At 34.2% G+C, this 26,463-nt stretch overlaps 2 protein-coding genes and 1 long non-coding RNA gene across 8 annotated transcripts in view; 2 read left to right on the top strand and 1 right to left on the bottom strand.

Moving 5' to 3' along the window:
* LOC121256890 overlaps positions 1–18,324 on the top strand; it is a 28,695-nt gene extending 10,371 nt beyond the window's left edge. Inside the window, exons 2-4 of the long non-coding RNA XR_005939124.1 lie at positions 2,185–2,187; positions 7,173–7,182; positions 18,175–18,324. This is a non-coding gene — a long non-coding RNA (uncharacterized LOC121256890). The remainder of the gene's footprint in view (positions 1–2,184; positions 2,188–7,172; positions 7,183–18,174) is intronic.
* Positions 12,367–17,790, top strand: LOC121256886 (pentatricopeptide repeat-containing protein CRP1, chloroplastic-like). 6 transcript variants are annotated; one of them, XM_041157674.1, is made up of 8 exons: positions 12,376–12,501; positions 12,578–12,773; positions 13,211–13,340; positions 13,669–14,915; positions 16,074–16,226; positions 16,357–16,428; positions 16,654–16,902; positions 17,082–17,790. In XM_041157674.1, exons 3-7 carry the CDS (start codon positions 13,274–13,276, stop codon positions 16,765–16,767), a joined length of 1,653 nt encoding a protein of 550 aa, XP_041013608.1. In that variant the 5' UTR covers positions 12,376–12,501; positions 12,578–12,773; positions 13,211–13,273; the 3' UTR covers positions 16,768–16,902; positions 17,082–17,790. The 6 variants fall into 6 exon arrangements, with proteins under 6 accessions (XP_041013611.1, XP_041013610.1, XP_041013607.1 ...); XM_041157677.1 differs by having other exon boundaries at positions 12,367–12,773; positions 16,357–16,433; XM_041157676.1 differs by having other exon boundaries at positions 12,368–12,773; positions 17,185–17,790.
* On the bottom strand, positions 18,180–21,061 carry LOC121256889 (late embryogenesis abundant protein At5g17165-like). The gene is made up of 2 exons (XM_041157681.1): positions 20,823–21,061; positions 18,180–18,718 (listed from the first exon to the last, which is right to left on the bottom strand). Exons 1-2 carry the CDS (start codon positions 20,951–20,953, stop codon positions 18,442–18,444), a joined length of 408 nt encoding a protein of 135 aa, XP_041013615.1. The 5' UTR covers positions 20,954–21,061; the 3' UTR covers positions 18,180–18,441.
* Positions 21,062–26,463: the final 5,402 nt, after the last annotated feature.

Below are 26,463 nucleotides of genomic sequence, written 5' to 3'. Positions count from 1 at the left end.
CCTTGATCAAACATGGCTAAAAGAGATCATTACTTATTCTTCTCAAAGAATATAAAGCGAAATAATGATCACATACAATATCTACCCAATTGTATAAATTCAAAGAGTCATATATCTGAGATTCTGATCATTAGCTAGCCACAACAATATTGCTGCCATGCCAGTAGTCAATTAATTTTTGGGTCCAAAAAAGCTCTACAGAAAAAGATTTCTCATATATAACTGCATAATCATGTGCACTTGCGTTGATTTTCAATTTGTGTTTATGAGATTTTCAAATATGAATGAATACATAGTTTATGTTTGTGTCTAATGAAATACATGATAGGATAATAGGGTGTTCGTACGTCTTCCTATTTGACTCCTCCAAACAAGAAGTTATAATCTTATGATCTCTACCTAACTACGCCGATTCTATTAAAGCATCTAAAATTGGTAATCTAAACTAAAAAATTATTACAAATACCGATTATTTGCAATGCCAATTATTCCTACAAATAGCTTTCATTTTCAAATACTGATTTTGAGTTATTTTATTATCAAGTCGGTGCGTAGAATACATTATCCATATAACTTTAAAAGTAAGATTAGATTTGTAAGATTCAAATTTTAAAATTTATCTTTTAAATTAAATTATGACATTTAAATATTTTGTAAGATATACTCAATACCAATTCGAAAATACAATTTTCCTTTATCTTAATCTTCGGCGAGGTTCTTGGACTTTATGGTTGAACGAGGCTTCTTGGGGTCTTTGTGCTCCAATTTGGATAAAGCCCACTTCCATGGCGAGCCCCTATATAAATGGCATGTTTCGAAGGGTTGTAAGATAAAATAAATTCAATAATCGTGAAGCTATAACTAGAAGCAGTATGGTTTGCTCGACGGTGGACGCTCGCCATGATATGATGATATTAAATATCCGTCCGACGGCTTTATTAGGCCTTTCCATTCCGCCCACACTTCCTTAGCCGTGCCTTCACCATTTCCTATTAATGAGTTTAATCTTCTAATCATTCTCTTTCATTCACTCATTTTTTCCTTCTTGTTTTATTTTGTGCTTCGGTTTGAGTAGAAACTTTTTCAAAGTTTTGAGAAGACAAATGGTAGGGAGCAGTCCTAGTTTAACACACCGTGTGAGATGAAGTGCATTTTCTTTTGACCAAATAAAACGGAATGTAAAAGGACTTTATTTCTCTTCCCCTCACTGACCTCCCACAGTACTTCCAGCTTCCACCATCCACAATACTTCGAAGTGGAATTCAAAAGTTTTCCTCTTTCAAACGCATGATAAGGAGCTTTTTCCAAGGTTATTGCTTGCCCTTTTGATTTTTTTTTTTCATTATCTCAAATAGCTGCGCACATCCTACTACCATTTTTCACTGGTCACTTTGATCCATCCCAATTACTTCTCAATTCTTCCTAAGTTCCCTTTGCACCTCTACACCTCCACTCACAACCATAACAGCTTTTTCCCCTCGAAGACTTTACCCACAAGGCTAGCATATTGAAATCGTAGTTGCTCTATAGGGACCCAAGATGAGTCTTCCTTAGGAGCCCCATGCCACTTAACTAGTAACTCAATGAAAGGTTGATTGTTACAAGCTGTTATTCTTATTTGCAAAATGGACTCATGTTCAATTCTCATATACCCATGAGAATATGTCAAAGGTCCTAATGGTGAGATGTTAACATCTAACCCCACATGTTTCTTCAACTTCGATACATGAAAAACTGGATGCATAGAAGAATTAGGTGGCAGCTCCAATCTATAGGCCACTTTTACAATATGCTCAAACACCTTAAATGGACCACAATATCTTGCTACCAGATTAGGATTACAACTAGTGGAGATACTCTCTTGCTTGTACTTTTGTAACTTCAAATATATAAAATCACCCACCTCAATTGCCTTATAGTGTGCCTCTCATCATAATTTTGCTTCATTGCTAATTGAGCAACCAAGAGATTCTTATTCAACAATGCCAAAATCTCCTCCCTTGATCTCAAATTAGAACCCACAACATAATTCTATGTAGTACCTGACATATATACTATGAAAAAAGGAGGTGAATCGAAATGTGTAATTCTTGTTGAGGAATGTGTGGAAGTATTATACCACCGTTCTGCCCATGGTAAGTAGAACCCATTGCTTTAGCCTCTCACTAACAAAACACCTCAAAGACAGTTGAACACTCTTGTTGACTATTTAGGTTTGACCATCTGATTAAGGATGGTAAGACGAATTGAAGTTCAATCATGTTCCATATAGTCAAACCATCTTTTTCCAAAAAACTACTGGTGAAAACTACATCTCGATCTACGACAACAGTTGCCGGCATGCCTTGTAACTTGAAGATCTGAGAAAGGAACAACATAGCTACTATTGTTGTAGTATATGAGTGAGACAATGGCAAGAAGTGGGCATACTTAGTAAATCTGTCAATCACTACAAAAATTACATAAAACCCTTATGATAAAGGCAATGCTTCAATGGAATCCATGCCATGATTTTGTTGGATTGGTAAGGGCTGCAATAGCCCAACTGGTTGTAAATTCTCAACCTTGCATTTTTTACATTCTGAGCAATCTTTAAGAAAATTCTTTGTCTTTCCTCATACCAGCCCAAATGAAATTATTTTTTACATACTTAGAAAATCCAAGGGCTTCCCTTCATGCATCAACACTGCCCTAACACCCCTTCCAAATGGATCACATTTTACCAAGAAAGGCCTTGAGAAATTAGGCAAAGCTAACATAGGTGGACGTGTGATAGTGATGGGAACCAAGGTGGGCCCCGTCTTAAAGATCTTTTGCAAGTTTCAGATGGGCCAATTACAAGATTAAGAGCTAAGAAGATCAATGAAGCAATGCAAGGATTAGTGCAATCTACTTGGGATGAGTCTAGCAAGAGCTGAATATTCAAGATGCTTGAGAGAATGAGATCCAATGATTATCCACGTGATACAAGCTATGGAAGAGTGCAACATAAATTAGGGCCTATTATTATGATTATGTGATTGAAGGCCTTGGACTTGTATATTTTATTAAATGGGCTTATTTTATTAGTTATAGAAATTATTCTAGAATAACTAGGCTTGAGGATGTTTGGCCCACATATGTTTTATTTCTTATGAACTAGGATTTTTTGGGAAGGCCTTGTATTTTAGCCAAAGGCTAATTTGGAAAGTTACATTTTAGGAACTAGGGTTTCAAAAAGTTACTGTAGCCTTACTGTAGCCGTGACACTGTTCATCCAGGGGCTTTTTAGGTAAAATGTGCTTTATTTTGGTTAGGGTTTTAATTCGGTTATAGTTTAAATACTTTTTGTTGCCTCATGTTATGAAATTTATGAAATTTGATAAATTTATTCATTGTGAGTTGAGTTTTATTCCTGTTGTTCTTGATTAAAATTTTGAACTTATAAAAGGTAAATCACAACCTTTGTGGCGTTCCTCCTTATAATCTGGGTTCTTGAGACTGGTTCTTCAACGGGTTGAGATTTTAATATAATCTAAGTTCTTGAAACGAGTTCTTATCGGGTCTAGATTCTCCATCTATTGACTTGATTTTGGCTTTCTTGGGTGAGTCTTCAAATTGATTGTGGGTTCAAGGGATTTCATTCCTAAGGGTTCATATTATTTGGTATTCAGAGCAAAGTTTCCAATCAGGTCTGATTCTATCTTTTAATTCTTACAACTTTAATTTTGATTCTAGAGTTTCATTGTTCTAGAGTTGCAAAAAAAAAAAAAAAATAGAAACAAAAAGTAGGCTGCCGAAATTCTTAGGGTTTTTGGTTTGGCTGAAATTTGCATCACTTAGGATTTCAAAATTCTAGGGTTTCTTGCATCTCTAAGTTTGTCAATTGCATAGAGTACCATTCCATTGATTCCCTTCTATTTCATTGTCAACTTGTGTGCTTGAATTCAATTGCTTGATTTTCACAATTGAGTATTGCTGTTTGTGATTTAATTAGGGAAAATAAAAGAAAGGAAAGGAAAGGAAAAGAAAACAAAAGAAAAGAAAATTCAAAAAGAAGAAGGAGAAGAAGAAAAAGAAGTAGAAGAAAAAGAAGAAGATAAGAAAATGTAGCATATTCAAATGTTGCTACGTAGTTACAACAAAGAGAATGAAATACATTTATTGATTGAGTTTTATCATCAAAGGGGCTGAATGCATCTTTATAGTTGGTATCTTGTTTTATAATTACTCTTTCTCTCGTATAAATTCCTTGAGTCTCGTGTCATTTTATTTCTTCATTGTTTCTTGTTCTTGTTTCTTGGATCTATATTACTGGTTGGAATAATACAAGGTTGTATTGTCTTGATTTTAATTCAATTAGTTCTTAAAGAACGTGAGCGGCAAAACTATTGAGGTAAAATGTAAGAGAGTGTGAGACTATTATCAGGAAAAAATCAATTAAGAGTGAAACACGAGTGGAGTGCCATTATTCGAGTGTAAACATGTAAGGGAGTTTGTGAGGTTTTCCACTAACATTCTTTTTGTACAGCACATTACGATGTCTCATAGGAGTGACTCATCACCAAAAAGGATGGCAGATAACTCATCATTTGTATTGTAAGCCATGCAACAACAATTTGAGTGGTTAAACTTGGTGTTGGGTGAAATGAGGGATAGAATGGATCATTAAGATGTGGTAATTAAAAATCTACAGGATATGAGAGATAGGAGGCGACGTGAGTTTAGTGTTAAAAATGGATATGAGAAATAAGAGTATGATGATTCTCTTGTTACTAGGCGTGCACTCAATACACAAATTAAGATGGATGATAAATAGCATCAAAGCGAGAACATTTTTCATACTAAATGCCACATCAACAACAATGTATGTAGTATGATCATTGATTTGAGGAGTTGTATTAATTTGGCTAGCACTACTTTAGTTGAGAAATTAAATTTATCTACCTTGAAACATCCTATACCATACATGTTGCAGTGGTTGAGTGATTGTGGGGAGGTTTGGGTAAATAAGCAAGTGCTAGTTTCTTTTTCAATTGAGAAATACCAGGATATGGTCTTTTGTGATGTAGTACCTATGCATGCTAGCCATATTTTGTTGGAAAACCGTGGCAGTATGATAGGAAGGTGATCCATGATGTGTTAAGGAACATATACAATTTTGAAAATGATGAAAAAATAATCAAACTTACACATTTAACTCCAACATAAGTCCATGGGGACCAATTGAAACTAAAAAGTAAGGTTGCTAAAAAAAGCAAGAGTGAAAATGAGAGTGATAAAAAAAGAAAGAGTGAAAGTGAGTGATCAAAACAGAAAAAGTGAAAAAGAGATTGAGCTAAAAAGTAAGAGTGAAAGTGAGATTGAGCTAAAAAGTAAGAGTGAATGTGAGATTGAGAAAAAAAAATAGTGAGGTTGAAAAGGAGAAAGAGAGAGAAATGAGAGAGAAAAAAGATGAGGGTGAACCTGAAACCTCAAGAAAAAGAGAGAATGAATTGAAAAACAATTGTGAGGCCGAGAGTTCAAAAAAAGATGAGAGTGAAAGAAAAAAAGAGAGTGAAAGAGAAAAAGAGAATGAGGCCGAAACATCAAGAGAAAGAGAGAGTGAAAAAAAATAGAGAGGTGGCAGAGAGTAAAAAAAAAAGAGTGGAGCCTTGAGAGGAAAAAGAAAGAGAGATTGCAGAGAGAAACAAAAAGATAAAAGTGAGTTTTTATGCTGAGGCAAGCTTTTGTACTAACGAATGTAACGACTCTTTGCCTAGTGTTGTTGTTTCTTTGTTGCAGAGATATGAGGTCATAATTCCTAGCAGTGTGTTTAGTGGATTGCCACCTATTAGGGAGATAGAGCACTGCATTGATTTTGTGTCATATGCGACAATTCTTACCCGACCTTTCTTTGAAGAACATGAGTCATTGAAACACTTGAAAGGACAAGGTAAGTTGTTGACTAGAATGCATGCTAAGTGGAAAAACTGTATAGATACTTGTCCTCATGTAATAAAAAACACACATTGTGAGAAAAATTTTGTGATTAATGCATTAGCAAAAAGGTATGTCCTTGTCATAATTTTAGATGCAAAGTTATTGAGACTTGAATATGATAAAAAATTGCATGCTTATGACGATGACTTTGCTAGTGTGTATGGAGCATGTGAGAAAGTATTGTTTAGTAAGTTCTATAAACTAGATTGGTACTTGTTTAGAGAGAATAGATTTTGTATGCCTACTAATTTTATGCGTAAGTTGTTTGTGTGTTAGATTTGGTGGTTTGTTTGGTAACTTTGGTGTAAGGAATACTTTTGATGTGTTAAATGAACGTTTATGGGAATATCATTTGCCATTCATTGACGTTGCATGAACGTTTGTGAAAGTATCATTTGTCATTCATTGAATTGTTACATGGACGACGTTTGCAGAAGTATCATTTGCTTTTACTAAAGTGTGTATATAATAAAATCTTGCTTACTATTATTTCTTATTCTCCATTTGAAATTGTTTAGGTTTTAATCCACTTACTCCTTTAGCCTTGGTGCTTTTGCTTGTTGATGACAGGAGTAGCTTGGTTGAATATTTTCAAATTTTTCAAATTTTTGAAAAAATTAATGACAATGCATATAAAGTAGATCTTCCAGATAAGTATCATGTTTCTGCTATTTTCAATGTTACTAACCTTTTCCCTTTGATGCAAGTGGAGATTCGAAGTCGAATCCATTTGAAGAAAGGGGGAATGATGGGAGCCAAGGTGGGCCCCGTCTTAAAGATCATTTGCAAGTTTCAAATAGAGCCAATTACAAAATCAAGAGTTAAGAAGACTAATGAAGTAATGCAAGGATTGGTGTAATCCACTTAGGACGAGTGTAGCAAGAGCTGAATATTCAAGATGCTTAAGAGAAGGAGATCTAATGATTATCCACGTGATACAAGCTATGGAAGAGTGCAACATAAATTATAGCCTATTATTATGATTATGTGATTGAAGGCCTTGGACTTATTTATTTTATTAAAGGGACTTATTTTATTAGTTATAAGAATTAGTCTAGAATAATTGGGCTTGAGGATGCTTGGCCCACATATGTTTTATTTCTTATGAACTATGGTTTTTTGGGAAGGCCTTGTATTTTGGCCAATGGCTAATTTGGAAAGTTACATTTTAGGAACTATGGTTTTAAGAGGTTACTGTAGCAATACTGTAGCCACGACACTGTTAATCTATGAGCATTTTAGGTAAAAATAGCTTTATTTTGGCTAGGATTTTAATTAGGTTATAGTTTAAATAATCTTTATTGCCTCATATTATGAAGTTTATGAAATTTGATGAATTTATTCATTGTGAGTTGAGTTTTACTCCTCTTGTTCTTGATTGAACTTTTGAACTTATCAAAGGCAAATCACAACATTTGTGGCGTTCCTCCTTGTAATCTGGGTTCTTAAGATGGGTTCTTCAACGGGTCTAGATTTTAATATAATCTAGGTTCTTGAAACGAATTCTCATCAGGTATAGATTTTTCATCCATTGACTTGATTTTGGCTTTCTTGGGTGAGCCTTCAAATTGATTGTAGGTTCGAGAGATTTCATTCCTATTGGTTCATATCAGATAGCCTACTTCAAAGCCTAAAATTCTTTGGAAGCTTCAGGTCCCCATACAAATGAGTTTTTCCTCAACAGATCAATGAGTGGAGCAGCAATCAGCCTATAACCTTTCACAAATTTCCTATAGTACCCAGTTAAACTAAGGAACCCCCTAAAAGACTTAATGGACTTAGGCAAGGATCAATCAACCATGGATTTTATTTTTGATGGATATGCATTTATCCCATTTGCATAAACTAAATGACCCATATAATATATTTCCACAGCCAAATCTACACTTACTCCTCTTAGCAAACAGTGTATTTTCTACTAAGGTATCTAACACCATTGACAAATGTTGTAAATGCTCCTCTCTGGTTTTTCTATAGACTAATATATCCTAAGAAAAGAAACAACAACAAACTTACGAAGGAAAAGTTTAAATACCTCATTCATCAAGTTTTGAAGATTTGCTACAACATTGATTAAGCCAAAAGGCATAACCAAAAACTTATAATGCCCTTGATGTGTTCTGAATGCAATCTTCTTAATGTCTTCCTCCCTCACACTTATTTGATAATAACTTGATTTCACATTCAACTTAGAGAAAATGGTGGTACCAAATAACTCATCTAACAGCTCATCTATAACAGTTATTGGAAACTTATCCTTCATAGTTTTCTTGTTGAGAGCCCTATAGTCAATGCACATGTGCTAAGTAACATGATTTTCTTACCAATAGCATGGGTGAAGAAAAAGAGGTTGATTGTTTTGAATTACCCTAGTATCTAACAACTCATAGACAATCTTTTCAATTTCAGATATTTGGTAGAAAGGATATATGTATGACCATAGGGCATTGTTCTTTCCTTGAGATTGATCTGATGGTCCTTACTTCTCTTGTGTGGCAACCCTTTAGGCTTCTCAAATACTCTTGCGTATTCCATCAACACATACTCTATACTTGGATCCACCTTTAGCATCGGGTTTTTTTTTTTTTTTTTTTTTTTTTTCCGGTTCTTTTGGCATACTATGCAGAAGCATCACTTTGCTCTATATTGTAGTAAGTCGACAAATCTGGACATCTTCCACCAATTCTGATTTATTAAGGATTAAACCCTTCAAAACTACATACTTCTTTTTATTTTCAAACAATATGGTGAGACTATTAAAATCCCATAATACATGGCCAAAAGTCCTTAGCCACTGCATTCCCACTACAATATCACATCCTCCTAATGAAAACAAAAAGAATCAGTCACAAAGTTGTTGCCTTGCATCTAGAATTCAGCCCCTTCCACCATGCCTTCACTTATGATCCTCTCTCCATTAGCCACCCTCACTTCAATATGCTCATTGTTATTGACTTCCATTCCCATTTGTCTAGCCACCATTGGGTTAAGAAAATTATAGGTGCTCCCTGCATCCACCACCACTGAAAATCCTTGAACTCGAACCTTGATTGTAACGCCCGTCCTTGTGGTGGGACTTTTTATAAAATATTTTGATAAAGGACGACGAGAATTACTGTCCGATTTAAAACTTTTTACTTGCATACCCAGGGTGCAAGACTCTACGTTTATATCATAAAATGTGTTTTTAGAATAAAAGAAGTTTACAGTGGAAAGCATCAATTCTTACAATAAAAGGGTCTTTCGTACGATTAAAACTCGTGCCTAGACTTCCGTGCTCTTTCCTATCGACCGTGTCCGTCCTGATCGTTCAGTTCCTGTGAGGGGGAGGGACATGTATAAAAACTAAAATGAGTCAAAGACTCGTAAGCATTACTTCATACAGTTAAAATATAACAACATAGGTTTTCATTCATGCATTCATCATTCATACATACTATACATGCATGCTTACAAACATACGTGCGTTCTTTTGAAAACGTCACTGGACGGGATTTTCCTTTGAAAATGGACTTTCTTTTTGTAAAGCGTTTCCCCCGTCACTGCCGTCATTTCTGCAAGAATGCGATGCATTCTTGTATAAGTGCGTTCATTCGAAAAATCACTGGACGGAGTTTTCTTTCAGTAAAACGTTTCCCCCGTCAGTGCCTTCATTTCTTAAAAGTTCGTGCGTTCGTGCGTTACGTGCATACGTGCATACATACATACATCCATTCATTCTTATCACTTTCATAGGCCAGTACACACTGTTACGTCCCATGTGTTGGGGTTAGTGGTCTTCATTTTGACTCGGACTCTGCCCGTGGCCACGGGTTGGGAATCCCTTTTCAGTCAGGGGCAGCACTGGGTACACTACCAGTACTACTTACCAGGCATTGCAATATGTCCATTCATTGGTACCCTTTCATTCATTCATATGGTCGTTACGTGTCTTCATACATTTCATGCTTTCATGGCTTTTCATTCGTTCATTCATTCATGTCAGCTCTAAAGAGCTGAAACTTTCATTCAGTTCTTTCTTTCCTTTAACAGTCCTTTCATGAGAAAACATTCATTTTCATGAGAAAACATTTCTTTTCATGAGAAAACATCGTTTGGGGCGTAAGCCCAAAAATCGTCTTTCCTCTTTCAGTTCATTTCAGTCACATCCTTCATTTAACAGTTCGTTCGTGGAAAAACATCATTTAAAAACATGCATGGCTTAAACGTTAGCTTTCGTGGCATCCACAAGCATCACCTTGAACGTCGTCTTTCAGGGCACCCATGAGCATCACCTCATGGCGCACATGAAGGCGTCGGTTCGTAGGATCCATAAAAGCATCAGTTTCATGCTTTTCGTGCATTTTCATCAGTTCGTGGATTTTCTTTGAAAATACATACAATAGATACATCGTATAGTCATCCATTCACATGTGTACAATTAATACTTTCGTTGCGTAAAAAGGGGCTGCCAAGGAGGGGCTGTACATACTTATACCATTGAACATTTAGCATTTTCTTTCGTGAAACGTCTTCGTGTCTTTTCGTAAGGCATCGTGAGGAAAAATGTTTCTTTATATATTTTTTAAAGACTCTAGAAGAGTATGAACGTAATACTTACCTGGACTCCATGCTACTTGCATATCATGCAGTCTATTCATGGGCGTGTCAGATGGCAACCTACATGCATACAAATAACCTTAACGTCATTCTCTATCTAATGCATAATCAACTTAAACTATAACTAAAACTATGCTTTACTTAGAACACTCTCCTTCTATCTCGTGCACTTACGTGCCTTTCACTATGCTAAACCCTTCAGGGACCATTACGGTTACCACATCTTCCAACTCAAGGTCTTGCCTCGAGTGCTCATCCACTAAAGTGAACCCATGATTCACCTTAGGATTAAGACACTAAGACCTTAGTCTTACTCTTCTTACTAACCACATTCGACGCATGATTCTGACCGATGGAATCACGCATCTCAATCCTGACAATACACCCGTCACTACCTTCATGCACTTTAGCCCATACTAAATCCTCATTCCCATCCATATAAGCTACACGGCTTTAAGCCAATTCTGAGGCTTAAGCACTGTGTAACTGTGTCAATGACAGATTACCTATTACATATGGTGAATCCGTCTGGCACGTGTCTAACCAGATTACACATGTACCTTACCCCCTTTATCACCTAAAACCAACATATAACATGTTGATCACCTGCTCGTAAGGACAAGGACCATACTCCGATACCAATCTTCTCTTAACCTGGCTTGCATGACTCTTTACGCTACCCGTCCCTTTTGACAGTTCATCCCAGCACTTAACATAACAAGGCTCCATTCACTATCACGCCTTATGTCACGTCATATAGCTCGAGACTACACCCGAGCTATACCATGACCTTGTCATGTCACCTGATAATCTCGCTATGTCATTCTTATATCAACTCCTTAACTCATCACGAGTATGGTTCCTCACGTACTCATGTCACATCGTGACATTGATCCTCATGGTTGTTGGACTCAAAGAATCAGCAATAGCATGTAAATAAATTTTTGGCATTTCACACTCAAGGTTGAAATCACCAGAATTTTCAGTACCTTCCAATTCTTCATCATTATCCACTCACAACCATGATCAAACATGGCTAAATGTATTAGTTATTCTTCTCAAAGAATGTAAAGCAAAATAAGGACATAAAATATCTACCCATAGAATAACTGCTGCCAGTAGTCAATTAATTTTTGGGTCCAGAAAAGCTCTTCAGAAAAAGATTTCTCATAACTGCATAACGTGCATGTGCGTTGATTTTCAACTTGTGTTTATGAGATTTTCAACTTGTGTTTATGAGATTTTCAAATTGGATTGAATACATAGTTTATTTTGTGTCTAATGAAATACATGATAGGATAATAGGGTGTTCGTACGTCTTCCTATTTGACGACTCCACACAAGAAGTTCTAATGTTATGATCTCTAACTATGCTGATTCTATTAAAGTATCTAAAATTGGTAATCTAAATTAAAAAGTTATTGCAAATACTGATTATTTGCAACGCCAATTATTCCCACAGATAACTTTCGTTTTCAAATATTTATTTTGAGTTATTCTATTTTTAAGTTGGTATATAGAATATATCATTTATATTACTTGAACCGTAAAACTTAATATATAAAATTTAAATTTTAAAATTTATCTTTTAAATTATATTGTAACATATAAACAATTTGCTGGAAATACTCAATAATGATTCGAGAATAGAATTTTCTTTATCTTGATCTTCGGTGAGGTTTTTGGTTGAACGGGGCTTATTGGGTCTTTGTGCTCCAATCTCGACATAACCCAATTTCATGGCGGACCCTTTTATGAATGGCATGTTTTGAAGGGTTGTAAGATAAAATAAATAAATTCGATAATCGTGAAGCTAGATCTAAAAGGCTCGACGGTGGAGACTCGCCTGATAGATGATATCAAATATCCGTCCGGTGGCTTTTTTAGGCCTTTGAATTCCACCCACAATTCCCGTAGTCGTACCTTCACCATTTTCTATCAGTGAGTTTAATCTTCTAGTCCTTCTCTTTCATTCACTAATTTTTCCTTCTTGTTTTATTTTATATTTTGCTTTTAGTAGAAATTTTCTCAAAGTTTTGAGAAGATAAGTGATAGGGAGCAGCCCTAGTTTAACACACTGCCTCGGATGAAGTGGATTGTCCTTTGACCAAATAAAATGGAATGTGAAAGGACTTTATTTCTCTTCCCTTGACCGACCTCCTACCGTACTTCCAGCTTCCACCATCCACAGTATTGCCGCCGACGAAGACTGGGTATTTTTTTTTCAGCTTCAGTGTTAATTTTATCAATTTTGTTTCCGATTGTATTTTCTTGAAGAAAAAATATAGAGAGAGAGAGAGAGAGTAACGTTTTTGTCTTCATTGGATAGTTTGAGTACTTCGAATGGGAATTCAAAAGTTTTCGTCGCATGATACAGAGCTTTTTCCTAGGTTATTGCTTGCCCTTTTGAATTTGTTTTCATTATCTCAAACAGCTGCGCACATCCCACTACCATTTTTCATTGCTCACTAGGGTATTATTTAGATAGTGAGTTGTGATATATCAAAATTGAAATTTGAATAAAATATTATTAAAATATTATTTTTTTAATATTATTATTATTTTAAAATTTAAAAAATTTAAATTATTTATTATATTTTGTGTTAAAATTTAAAAAAATTATACTAGTGCAATAAGACAGCTGAAACAGTTCTCGCATCCAAATCGGGGCTACCTGAAAGGAAAAGGAAGAGACTTCGGCTATTCAAGCTCTATGTCGCCCAACCCCATCAGCAACCCAACCACTGAGCAGAGGTCCAACAAAGGCACCACCAAGAAAGGTACTCACAGCCAGACCTTCACTTAAAATAATTGACAAAACCTCTTTAATAAGAGAGCTAGATGCAGAAAAATCAAACAACAGATTAGATCAAGGAAGAGCAACAGAGATGAAGCAAAATTAGGTCACAGGAAGGGGGAATTAGGAGGTCATGGGAAGCAGAGTTTCCTTTCATTTCTCTTTCTTGGTCTTTTACTATACTGCCAATGTGGCAGCATGTGGCCGGTGTGTTAAAAAGAGGGCTTGAGAATAGAATTTTCGCAGGTTGAGAAACCTCCTGGTTCAGATCTCTGATCTGATTCTTATCTTAAGTGATTTATTTGTTGCAGAAGTAAAAAGACGTAATATGGGTATCCAGATGCAATCCATCTTCTGTCCAAAGTTACTTTCTCTATCATCCGTTCTTGTTGTCAATTCTTTCCTCTTGTGTCCAAATTGTCTCACCGGCCATTTGAAATACAAGTTCTTTAGTTCCTCAAATTATTTGATGAGAAATAAGGTTGTCAAAGAAGTTAGTTTAAGAGCACTTGACAATAAGAGATTGATTACCGAGTGTCCAAATGGTCCTGAAAATGGAAAGGAGCTATCTGGTGAGCTATACAACCAGATAATATGTGCCTGTTGCAGAGCAGGAGATATTGATAGGGCTATGGCTCTTCTTTCTCAAATGGAGGCTCTGGGCTTTCATCCAAACTTGATATCCTACACTCGTTTAATTGAAGCTCTTGGAAGTATTGGTCGGACTTCAGAAGCTGAAGCAGTCTTTCAAGAAATTGTATGTTATGGGTTTAAACCAAGAGTGAAAATGTACAATGTTTTGCTTAGAATTTTCTTAAAGAAAGGCCTCCTAGGAGTTGCTGTTAAGGTCTTAGACAAAATGGACAATTTGGGTATTGAAAGGAATCAAGAAACATATGAGGTTCTTGTGGCTTACTATGTAAATGCTGGGCGGTTGGAAGATACCTGGGCAATAATCAATGAAATGAAGCGCAGGAGGTTTCAACTGAGCTCATTTGTGTATAGCAAGGTTATTGGTCTTTACAGGGATAATGGGATGTGGAAGAAAGCAGTGGGCATTATGGAAGAGATTAGGGAGATGGGGATGTCATTAGATAAGCAGATATGTAATAGCATTATAGATACCTTTGGGAAATATGGTGAATTAGATGAAGCGTTGAAAGTTTTTGAGAAAATGCAACAAGAAGGTGTAAGACCTGATATAACAACATGGAACTCTTTAATTCGTTGGCATTGTAAGGCTGGGGATCTACCTAAGGCCCTTGAGTTTTTCACTGAAATGCAAGAACAGGGGCTATATCCTGACCCAAAGGTCTTCCTTAGGATTATTAGCTGTTTGGGAGAGCAGGGAAAGTGGGATGTGATGAAGAAGATTTTTGAGACAATGAAATACAGAGGACACAAAAAAAGTGGTGCCATTTATGCAGTTTTAGTTGATATTTATGGGCAATATGGGAGATTTCAAGAAGCTGAGCAGTGCATATCTGCTCTGAAGTCGGAAGGTGTTCAACTTTCTGCAAGCATGTTTTGTATCTTAGCAAATGCTTATGCTCAGCAGGTTGGCTGTTCCACTCACCCTTTGTTTCTTGCTTCCTTTCATTTTAATGTCTCATTGTATAATTATTTTTTCTTCATTTATTTTTTTGAGCTGGCCAGGGGTATTTTTGGGGGGGCAGGGAGTGCTCCATTTCTATAGCTTTTTTGGGGGGTGGGGATCGGGGGGCCTGAAAATGTATATAGTTTGAGATGATACTATTCTTTCTATATTATCTGCATCCACCAGATCAGATGCCATAAGATATGTCATGATAGTATAGCATCAGGCCTGGCAGTTTCTGCAATTTTTGGAGTTATATTTTTGTTTTCCATGGACCATTATATGTAGCAAGTCTTGAACTAGGTCTCTTTTAGTTGGAGCCCTGAAGACACCCACAGTGACAGAGGAGCATTGCTGGAATATTCATTTGTTTACTCTAACCACTACACTTGTGCTTTATTCACTGCTTTGGTTTGCTATAACGAGCTTGCCATTTTCAGGCATTTGTAGTGCTTCACAGTGTGATGTTCATGTCCTAATGAAAAGTATTCCATCTGAAATGTTTAATCTCTTTGCTTTAGAATTCCTTGGTTGATATTTTTTATAACATTTAGGGGTAATGGCTAGCAAATACGTTGGAATCTATTTAACTGAGATGATAATGAAACCCAGATTGAGGTTTAGAATTTTGCAACTTGTTTACGGTAGAGAGAATGAGGAAGCAAAGTGACCTGAAGACAACCTACAATGCTATTTGCTACCTCATAAAATGGAAAACCCTTAATGTTTATTTCCATTTATGTGGTGATTGTTATTTCTCAAAGCTTGTAAGCTTCTGAGGGCGACTCATTTACTTCTAGAATAATATCTGTGTCTCTATGTTATTGGCTTCTATCCTTTGCAAAAATGGGTCATATATTCAAGTTTCTTGGAGGGATCTGAGAAAAGTAAAGTCAATTATAGAATGTATTTTATGCCAAGGGAGAAAAGAAAACTAGGCATGGACTTCTTACTCATTCGTATTCAATAAAATATAGCAACGTTAACAATATCTTAAAACTTGATGTGTACAATACGAGTGAAGTTTTGCAACTTTTTCAAGATCATTTCATGGTATTTTCTTAAAGATAAACACATTAAAAATTTTTCCACATCAATTATAACTTTTGCTTTTGGCAGGGATTATGTGAACAGACACTAAAGGTGCTTGAAGTCATGGAAGCAGAGGGAATTGAGCCAAATATTATAATGCTGAATGTGTTGATCAATGCATTTGGTGTTGCTGGGAGACACATGGAGGCATTATCCATTTATGATTATATGAGAGAAAGTGTAAGCCTTATTCTTTTGCATTACATTTTATGGTTAGACATGATGTACTCTGGGGACTATTGTACTTTGTTTGTCCACTGCATCCCTTCTTATTTGGCTTTTAATGATTAAATTCATATTGTTTCTGAAGGGTATTAATCCTGATGTCATTACTTATAGTACGCTTATGAAGGCATGTATTAGAGCAAGGAAATTTGATGAGGTAAGGACTCTTCATCATTCAGTCAGTTCCAACTAATCTTCTTATCCATGTCACATATAAATGGCAGCTGCACGTTGCCTAAGGCTATACTTGTTCTCAATCTTCTAGTTAAGTGCAAATTTGAGTGGGATATCCTCGAGCCCAGTTTGATAATCCAAATGCATGTTCCTTCTCTTTCTTTTTCTAAATATTTGTACCCAATTCACGTGATAATTTGTTGGCCAGGTTCCTGAAATATACAAGGAAATGGAATATGCTGGATGTACTCCGGATAGGAAGGCTAGAGAGATGTTACAAGCTGCTCTAATGGTCCTTGAACAGAGACATTACACGTACTAGATCAGTCTGGAATTTAGAGTGGTTCATTGTGCTGATGTTTGGGAAGTTGTGGATAACTATGATAATCGAGATGGCAAGGGATACTCCTTTAATCGTAGTCCTTGTGCGAAAGGAATAAATATTGCCTGAGCTGAGGTAAGCTCTTCTCTTATCCCTCTTATTTTAGAGATTGCATGTCATAGATATACTATTCGTTCATGATATGTTTGGCTTTTCTATTATGGGTTTTGACTTCCAGTTATTGTGACTTTCTGTACCCGCATGGCCCTGCTTTTACATTTTAAAACCCCTCAAACTTCATTATAATTCTTCAGATGGACTGGGGGGGTTTCGACGCTTGGTACAGTAAACTTCAAATATTGACTCTGGGATATCAAGGCTTTTTGCACAGTTGGGCCTGTTTTGAATCTTTCTTAGTAGCGGAAGCAACTGGCAAAGGATGCTCCAGGCAGCAGCAGGAATTTTTGAGGCGGAGGGTCTTCGGATGAATTGTTCCATCTCTGGAGTTATCATATTTGCCGGCGGTCACCAAGGGTTCTAGGGGCCTTCTTTCGACCATCCATGTATCACCTTGCAATTTTTAGTCAGAAACCTTGGGCCTTAACCCAACACAATTGGTTTTTTTTTTTAGGTCCCTGCAGAACTAGTACGTGAACTATTATGATGCATGGTCATATATGTTTTGTCTGCGATTATCTGGGGCAAATTTGCAGACACTGCAGATTGAAATGTTAGATGGTCTAGATTGATTATTTCAAAAACAGAGAATTGGAAGTGTCCAAAAGATCAGATTGAGTAGGTGAGTTATAGACTAGCGCATGCTCAAATAAATCTACATGTTTATTTCAACAAGATTTTCAGCTTATTCCTGCATCAGCTTTTTAAATCAGTGGGCTTAGAGAAACCCGAAAGCATGGGCAATGGATGTGCTGATTAGTCTCTCTTCAGAGCAGTTTTTGTTAAATCAATGGAAATTATATAGAGTTGTCTTATACCCCATATAAACTTCTATAGCTTTTTTTTTTTTTTTTTTTTTTTTTTGTCATTATTTTTATAGTAGTTTTTCTTTCTTCACAATGATAACATTCTCATTAATCTATTCATCTAAATCTCTTTAGTAACCTTTAGAAAATTAGAAGTGCCAAATCGACACCAATGGATTGATAAATTAATAAAATGTGGGAATTATCTGTGTTTTCAATTGAAGAGCTTAATAAATAATGTTGGATATGATCCATAGGAAACTGGAGAAATAATGTTCTTCATCCTCAATGAAGTTAGAAAAAGCTTATGCTCATCACAATTTAAGTATTTCATTTAAAATGTGTAATATCATCCGATGTAACTGAAAATAGTAAGATTCAAAATGAAAGGTATCATTACTCATAAAACAGAGAAACAAAAGAGCATACATAACCAAGCCTTTGACAACACGCAAGTATGGTGCATACATAAGCTGCCACAACCACATCGATATCGATATCGAGATTCAGAAGTACCATTCCCTTATGTAATATGTATCACTACCAACTCCACTACTTGCCATGCTATGAAAATGAAAACCAGTCTTGTTTGTTACACCAAAATACTGCATAATAGGCTACAGGCGCCTCATCTATACCATACTTATTCAGTTATTTATATAAATCGGCTCCCCCTCAACGTTGCGGGTTGTTAGAGTGCATGAGGCTTCTCCAAGTCCTCGACACCGGTATGGTGGAACCAAGCCTTCTCCTCAAGCACAGATCCCTCACCACCATTCACAAACGAAGAGTGGAAGCCACGCTCTCCAACTACAGTCGAGGTTTGTTCAGTAGAGGGTCCGAATACTCCAGTTTGAGGGTGTGGAGCCCAGTAAGTTTCAGATTGAGGTGAGATTATATAGTCTGGAACCACATTCGGAGTGTGGTCTTCGGGATTCTTGTCATACACTGAGGTGTGTTCAGCCCTCCTGTCATCATGGTTTTAGCATGCAGTTGGTATTTTGAAGGTATTTATAAAGAACTAATGAATTGAGTAATGGTGGATAAGTACGCAGCCTGTTTGGCACGTAGGAAAGAAGAAAGAAACTTATACACACACAAAAAAGGAATTAAAACTAAAATACACGTTAAAAAATAATGATGGAGATGGAAATAGGGACTGTTGCCCGTTGACCTTTGCTGTTTTGCATTGTTCATGTTAACCTTCAACTTCCGTGGCTTTCCCAACTACCCTACAAAAAAATATTATAAATGTTCACTTCTAAAGACTTTAAGCTTATCTAATTCCAAAACGACTGAAGACTGAACCTCCGGCCTTCACACTCATCTACCATTCATGCACATTGCTCCGTCAAAATAGCATCATAATCACGTGACCGGCACATGACCTTAAAAGATAGAGACTACCCCAACCGACCCAGCTCCCAACTACTTTTTGGCATTTAAAATATTGCTTTCCCTCATTCCGTACACATTTTGTCTCCCTTTTGTTTATTTATAGTTTTTTAACTATTTTTGTTATCTTAACTTGTTATCAAATAATTAAAAAAAGAGATGACCAGTCCAAGATCCATGGGGGAGAAGCACTGAACATGACCAGCCCATTTAATATTTTAGCACAGAAAAACACAACACTTTACACAATACTTTTCACAATACATATTATAAAATAAGAATATTTTTGTAAAATAATATTAGTTTTATAAGATATTTTATAAAAATACCTATCCTTTTAAAATATTATCATATAAAGTGTTGTGTATTTATCATTTTTCTATATATATATAATGGTATCTTCAAATAATTCCATTAGCATATTCCATCATAGTGCTGTAATTTTGTTGCTTATTTAATCCAAATTAAAGCAAAGGACAATACCTTCTTTGTGTTGTTGCTAGGGTTAGATGATTGTTTTTATTTTCATGAAATCAACTTAGGCCTTGTGAACCATCTTTTATTATTCTCAAACTTCACTCTAACACAAATTCTTTTTAATTTCAAATATTTGATTTTTTCATCTAATCATTACAACTTTTTCAAATTTTAAACAATAAACAATTCAATTTTTTTAAATTAAAAAAAATATTCTAACAACATTTTAACTTTATAATATTTTTATTCAATTTTTTTTCTCTCATTCTCCAAAACTTAATAAAACATCTTAACTCAATCTACTTCATTACTATTCACAAACTATTTCATTACTATTAACAAATTTTTCATTTCATCTTACTTTCCAAACGACTATAGTCTTAATAATAAAGGACACTTATTAAGAACTACTTAGAAACCGAACTCAAAGCTAATATTTATTTTACTCGAAACTAATAAAATTCCATACACAATCAAATAAGTTGAGATTTTATTAACTTACCATAAGTAAATAAAGAAAGAAATTGATCATTTCCCAATATTTATATGGGAAATATTTTAGACAGAATTACACAAAAATAAACTCACAAACTGATGTAATTTAATGTGGTACGTCAAATTGTAAAGTTACTTTTATTATAAAATAGATCTAACGGATCCTACAAAACCACATCATTTTATAGGTTTATTTTGTATAATTTTTTTGTGTATGTAGCAGTTCTCTATTTATATTAGTCTCTTTATGCAAATTATAAATTTCTAAGGATAACTTCTTAATTAAAAGCTTAGAAAAAAGACTTCTTAAAAACCGCCTTCCATATGGCCGCCACCGATCGAATACCGCCTAAATGGCTAGGGAACGGAACTAATCTAATAATCAAATTAATTACTTCTCCCCACCAACAAGACGATCAAAGAGACGAATAAATAATCCAGAAAGAAAGTTGAAGGATTCCGCACTAAAAGGTTATGTATATACCCACTAAAAAGTTATTGGCAAAGATTCTAAAATGATTCCTATGTATGTCCACCTCGTACGTACATGAAACTCAGCTTCCATAACAACTTAATTTCTGATCATCTTGGAAGATCAGCATACATACATACATATTATATATGTATGTATGTAAGTCGGAAATTTTCACAAGAAAAGCTCAACGCTTGCAGATGAGAGAGAGAGAGAGAGAAGTGAAAAAGAACCTGAGAGTGATAGTAGAGAGAGGAGAGGGGAGAGAGGGATGGCGGGGGTTGGAGGCCGCCCAGATGAGGTTGAAGAAACGCTTGCCGAAGCTCAGAGCAACCACGACCGGGGTCTTGGTATTGGCTGCCATACAATGATGCACCGTACACGTACAGCTAGCTGATGAAGAAGAAAGAAAAGCAGTACCTAGTAGTTATCGAAGAGCTTTGTGTATGAGGGAAATGGCCCCAACCCAACCTCCTATTTATACTTAGTTATATATGGACACTCAGATTCAGCAAAATGGCTCTTGTTTACTGCCCAACAGCACCAACAACTCAAAGGTTTTAAGTTTCAATTAATTAATTAGAGGAAAGATAGTTAGTGCAAGTTTTTTAATATTTATTATTATTTGTATAAATATTTTGTGATAACGAGTAAAAATCTCTTGATATATTTATCTCCTCTCTTTAAAATCTTAAAGAGAAACGTTATCGTCACAAAAAAATTTTATACAAAAAAATTCATATAAATTTATGTGATATTTAAAATTTATTTTATAATAAAAATAATTTTATAATTTAATATATCATATAAATTTATTTTATAAAATTTTGATAAATTAAATATTTCCCAATTTGAGAAATATCTTTTCCCGCATTAGTCAGCAGTCCGCACCCAAACTCGGAAAATTTAGATTTCGTCTCGTCACTGTCTGCGCGCTTCTTTATTTCTTTATATTTTTACACATTATATACACTCTACTAGCTCGCATACAATCCTATAATATATATTACTACTATCTTTTTTTTTTTCAAAAAAAAAAAAAAAAATCATTCATCACTTGATATTGGTTAAGTTTAAAAATTTTACTATATATATATATATTATATATTTGTATGTGTATGTGTATATATGCAAGATAATTATATTCAATCCATCACAAATGATTGACGACCGTATATAACTTCATATGATATATTAGATTTATTTTATAATAAAAATAATTTTATAATTTAATGTATTACATAAATTAACTACGTCAATTTGTATATATATGTTTACAGAATCTCTACGTGGCTAAAACATTTCTCATTATTTCCTTTTGTTATTAATTTACTTTTTTTTAAATGTGATGTGAGTTTATTAGTATTTAAGTGTCTTCACTCGCATCAATTTATATAAACTTACGAACAAAAAGCAGGTATGGCCTTTGTACTTTGTAGTAAAATAGCTAGATAGCTGCATGCACGTATATATAGTATGATTAATTATTTACTTTCCCATATGCTGAAATTTATTGTTTCTTATATATTGAGAAATTAGTACTACTTATTTTAAAAGTTTAAATTGATGAAAAGTAGTAGATTTTTATTATTTAATTTATATCTTAACACTTACCTAATTTACATATGGACCAAATCTCTATCAATAAGTAGTCTCAACAAGTAGAATATTTAATTAAATAAAATAAAGTATAGAGTCAAAATTCGAATCTAGAATCTCTATTTTAATATCATGAAAAATCATCACTTATTCATTCCAAAAGGTTAAACAGATGAAAAGAATTATATTTTTATTATTTAATTTATATATTAACAAATGAGCGCACATATATATATATATATATATATATATAGATATAAACACACACTAATTTAATTTCATTGGAATCTAGTAAAATAATTCTAAGATAGTAGGGAGCGAGGGAGTAACAGAGTAATTAGCCCGGCGGCTTCATATTCTATGTACGCGATCGCGAGACACGTAAGAATGCAATACGGCCATCATGACCATTTACCCAACTCCGATCTTATATATGAAAGGATCGAATATACTCGTGAGAAAGAAAAAAGAAAATATAAACATTTTTTTCGTCTCATTTCATGCCGGTTTTCATAGATTTTTCCTACAAAATTAGCTCCCCATGCCATGGAAATGACCATAATATTTACAAGTATTTTTTTATATGGACCTTTACTACTTTAATATATATATATATATATATATATATATATATATATATATATAATATTGTAGAATGCATGCACAAAAGTTACTTTCTACCCACGGTTCATGCATGCATGGTTTTGAATTTCCTGCACAGATCGATAATTAATTAGTATATTATTTCAAGTCAAATTAAGACCATATATATATATAATATATATTATTATATTGAGTCCTGCGGACTGTTAATTTCGTAGTATATTAATTAAGTTTTAGTTTAATTGTTTAGTACGTACTTAACCTAGATATATATATATATATATATGTATAAATAGATAGATAAAATCATAGGTTTGTTTAATAATTTTAATATTGAATTCAATCTTAAAGGTAGACTCAACCTAACTGGTTTTGTAAATAGATTTAGGCTACGTTTGGGTATCAAGAATACTTCAAGTACTCTCACTACTATTCTTTATTTTATTATTACTTTTCACTTACTTTTTTACTATTCATTACTTTTTACCTACTATTCATTATTCTATTATTACTTTTTTACTATTTTTTTATTACTATTCACAAACATTCTCAACAATTCTCAAATATTCTCACTGCCTAAATGTAATCTTAATATATACGTACGTACGTAGGTACGTAATGAGTTTTAAGCAACTATCTCTCTCTCTCTGGTTTGACTAGAAGTGAATTCTAGCGTGTTTTAATATAATTACGTACAAATTAATTATATATATGCAATCGGACTTTAACGTATATACTTACAACTTATAATTAATTAGGTCATTTAATTAAATTAAAGTGAAGATAATTAGTGGGCTTGCACCATAGCTACCTACCTAGCTAGTTAGCTATATCATCTTAACATAATTAGCCATTTGCTTAAAATTAGGTCCCGTTTGGTTGTTAAAATTTATCTGAATTCAACTCAATTCAATCTAATTTTAAATTAAGTCTAACATTCAAACACATAACTCTCAAATTATTAAACTCATATCAACTCAAAACTTCTTTACATGTGAGACCCATAACTTTTTTCAATTTAAAATTTCTTTACACGTGGTACCCAAAACATTTTTAATTTCATATAAATACATCTAAACTCATATTAACATTCAAACATATTTAAATTCATTTTAAGTAGACCTCACAAATCTCACTCTACCATCTCAACTCATTACTATTAATAAAAAACTAAACTCAACTTAACATCCAAATGCAGCCTAACTCACAACATTAATATAATTAATTTATTACTGTTGCCGGATTTTTCTTTTTTTCAAAATATATCTTGAAAGACACTCCTGATCATATCATCATTCTTTGATAAATAACTGTATAATTTCGTAGAATCTCTTTTCTTTTCTTTTCTGTTTCTCGATAAGTTCATGTAATTGATCACTTTAATAATTCTTTTCCCCTTTTTCATAAAAGTAGTGGCCATTATCAAACCCCTCAGGAAAATCTATCTACTTGAGATCGCTTGATGTTTCCAGTGCAGTATTGCCATGACCAAGTTTATTAATAAAATTCAAAATTATTTAGAAGAACATAATCCATTAACTTGCGGATGATTTCAAGAAAAATATTTATTGGTGATCATATATTTATTATGAAAATGATTATTTACGACAAGAATGATAAATACATCATGAAGGGTATGTAAACTTCTTCTATAGTCATTTTTGTCACCAAAGGATATCCAATCGGTCATTTTTGTTACAAATATCTAGTCACAAGAAGGCTAAAAAAAAAATAATAATAAAATAAAAAGGGCATGCAAACTGCTTTTTTTTTTTCCCCCTTATTTTAAAGAAGTTTTTATTTATTTTTCTATGGATTTTTCACTACGTTAATTGGCAAGAAACATGGCATAAATCTTTAATAATATCACGCTCATCATCGTCCACATCATTATATTTTTTTAATATTCATCTATACTGATTAATCTCGTTTTTCAGTATTAGCATCTGTTCGTACGACTGGACTACTTTCACTTTGTGAAGTTACAAATTCTAGTCTTTGTGGTTGACTTTTTTTTTTGGTTTTATCTCCAGTAAGTTTAATTTTTTTTAACTATATCACAGTGATATAGTTAAAAAAAAGACAAATACTGAATACATGATCATGATGAAGGGTAGATCAGTTTCCCAACAAATTAATACCCTAAAATGATATATACACTTACACAGAAAATAAAACAAAAATGATATCAAATAATTGATTTAGTCCAATACATTAGATGGTTAGACTTATTGGTACGTAGGATTTTTTTTTTTTTTTAAAGAAAAAATTTATTCATTATTCTAATTCCCATCGTTCCATGATGTGGCATTAAATGATAAGTTCACAAGTAAAATGTAATAAATAATTTTAATCACCTAATGCTATATCATGAAAGGATGATGGAAGTTAGAATGATGAGTATCATTATTCTTTTTAAAATGTCAATTTCAAGTAGACTTTTCAACAAACGGAGGCATATATGCTAATTAGTTTGACGGTGTCGGGCAGTAGTTAGAGATCTCTAATCCTGAATCCCGCATTTCTTTGTATTCTCACATAAGATTAATTAGTTAGAGACATGCTTGAGATAACGAGGGAACTAAAGACAATTAATACGGGTGTTTGTGAAAATGTCTCACACATCGTAAGAGCATTTGAGATAACCCATATATAGTTGATCATGAGACACACACACACACACAAAAGGTGTTTACAGAATGAATATATAGAGTTCATGTACAAGTACAACGTTACAAAGGAGAGAATTGGCGTACGTGATTTGGAATTCAATGAGTTGCAGTCGGACATCGTTGGCGCTAGTTGTATGGTTTCCTTAGTTGCTTATGCAGCCTTTTGTGTCCATTTGTAGTTTTTTATGTTGCCTTATCATGTGTAGCGGTACATGTTAGTGTGACTCGATTCCCTTCTTTGCTGCAGATCAACTATCGTCAATATATAGGCCGGACAAGGGGACAAGGGGATGGTTACGGAGGTGCGTGGTAGCCTACTGTGTATGGGGCACACATTGCTGATAATTGTTCGGCAAGGAGTGGGTGTTGCGGAGGACAAGGAGGAGTCGAGGTTGGAGTATGGAGGGTGGTGGCGCAAGAGAGCAGTAGATTTGGTGGACGAAAATTACCCTCTAAAGGCATGACAAAAAACAACTTGAAAATAAAGAGAGAGCAACCAAATGGCTTTTTTTTAAATGGTTTTTTTTTGTTAATGTTACGTATAATTGTGAAATGTATAAATATTGTACAGTCGTTTTGAAAAGAGTCAAATCTATTATTAAAAAATTATTATTTTTTATATAAATCTTATATTTATTTATTTTTTTAAAAATAATTACACGATATTTACGTACTTACGACTCGAGCAAACATCATTTCTCTTTTTACTTTCGCTTTAAGGTGATTAATATATGGCTTTGGCCCAAATATCAATAATAAAAGGGTACCACTTACCAGTACTTGTACGGGAAACAATAGGCCGCCCAGTTCACATGGACTTCATCGGCGTGAGAATGTATTGATTCAAAAAAGAAAAGGCCCAAAATGAGGGGAAGAAAAGCAAAACGAAAAAGAAAAAGAAAAAGAAAAAGAAAAAGAGAGAGGTACAGATTGGAGAATGGTAAAATCTACTTCAAAGTGGCTGTCATAATTTGTGGCTGGATAGTAAGGAAGGAGGGCG

This window comes from Juglans microcarpa x Juglans regia, chromosome 3S (assembly GCF_004785595.1).
Source record: "Juglans microcarpa x Juglans regia isolate MS1-56 chromosome 3S, Jm3101_v1.0, whole genome shotgun sequence".
Lineage (NCBI taxonomy): Eukaryota > Viridiplantae > Streptophyta > Magnoliopsida > Fagales > Juglandaceae > Juglans > Juglans microcarpa x Juglans regia.
Note: the sequence above shows the minus strand (reverse complement) of the source record. Positions and strands in the feature narration are given on the sequence as shown.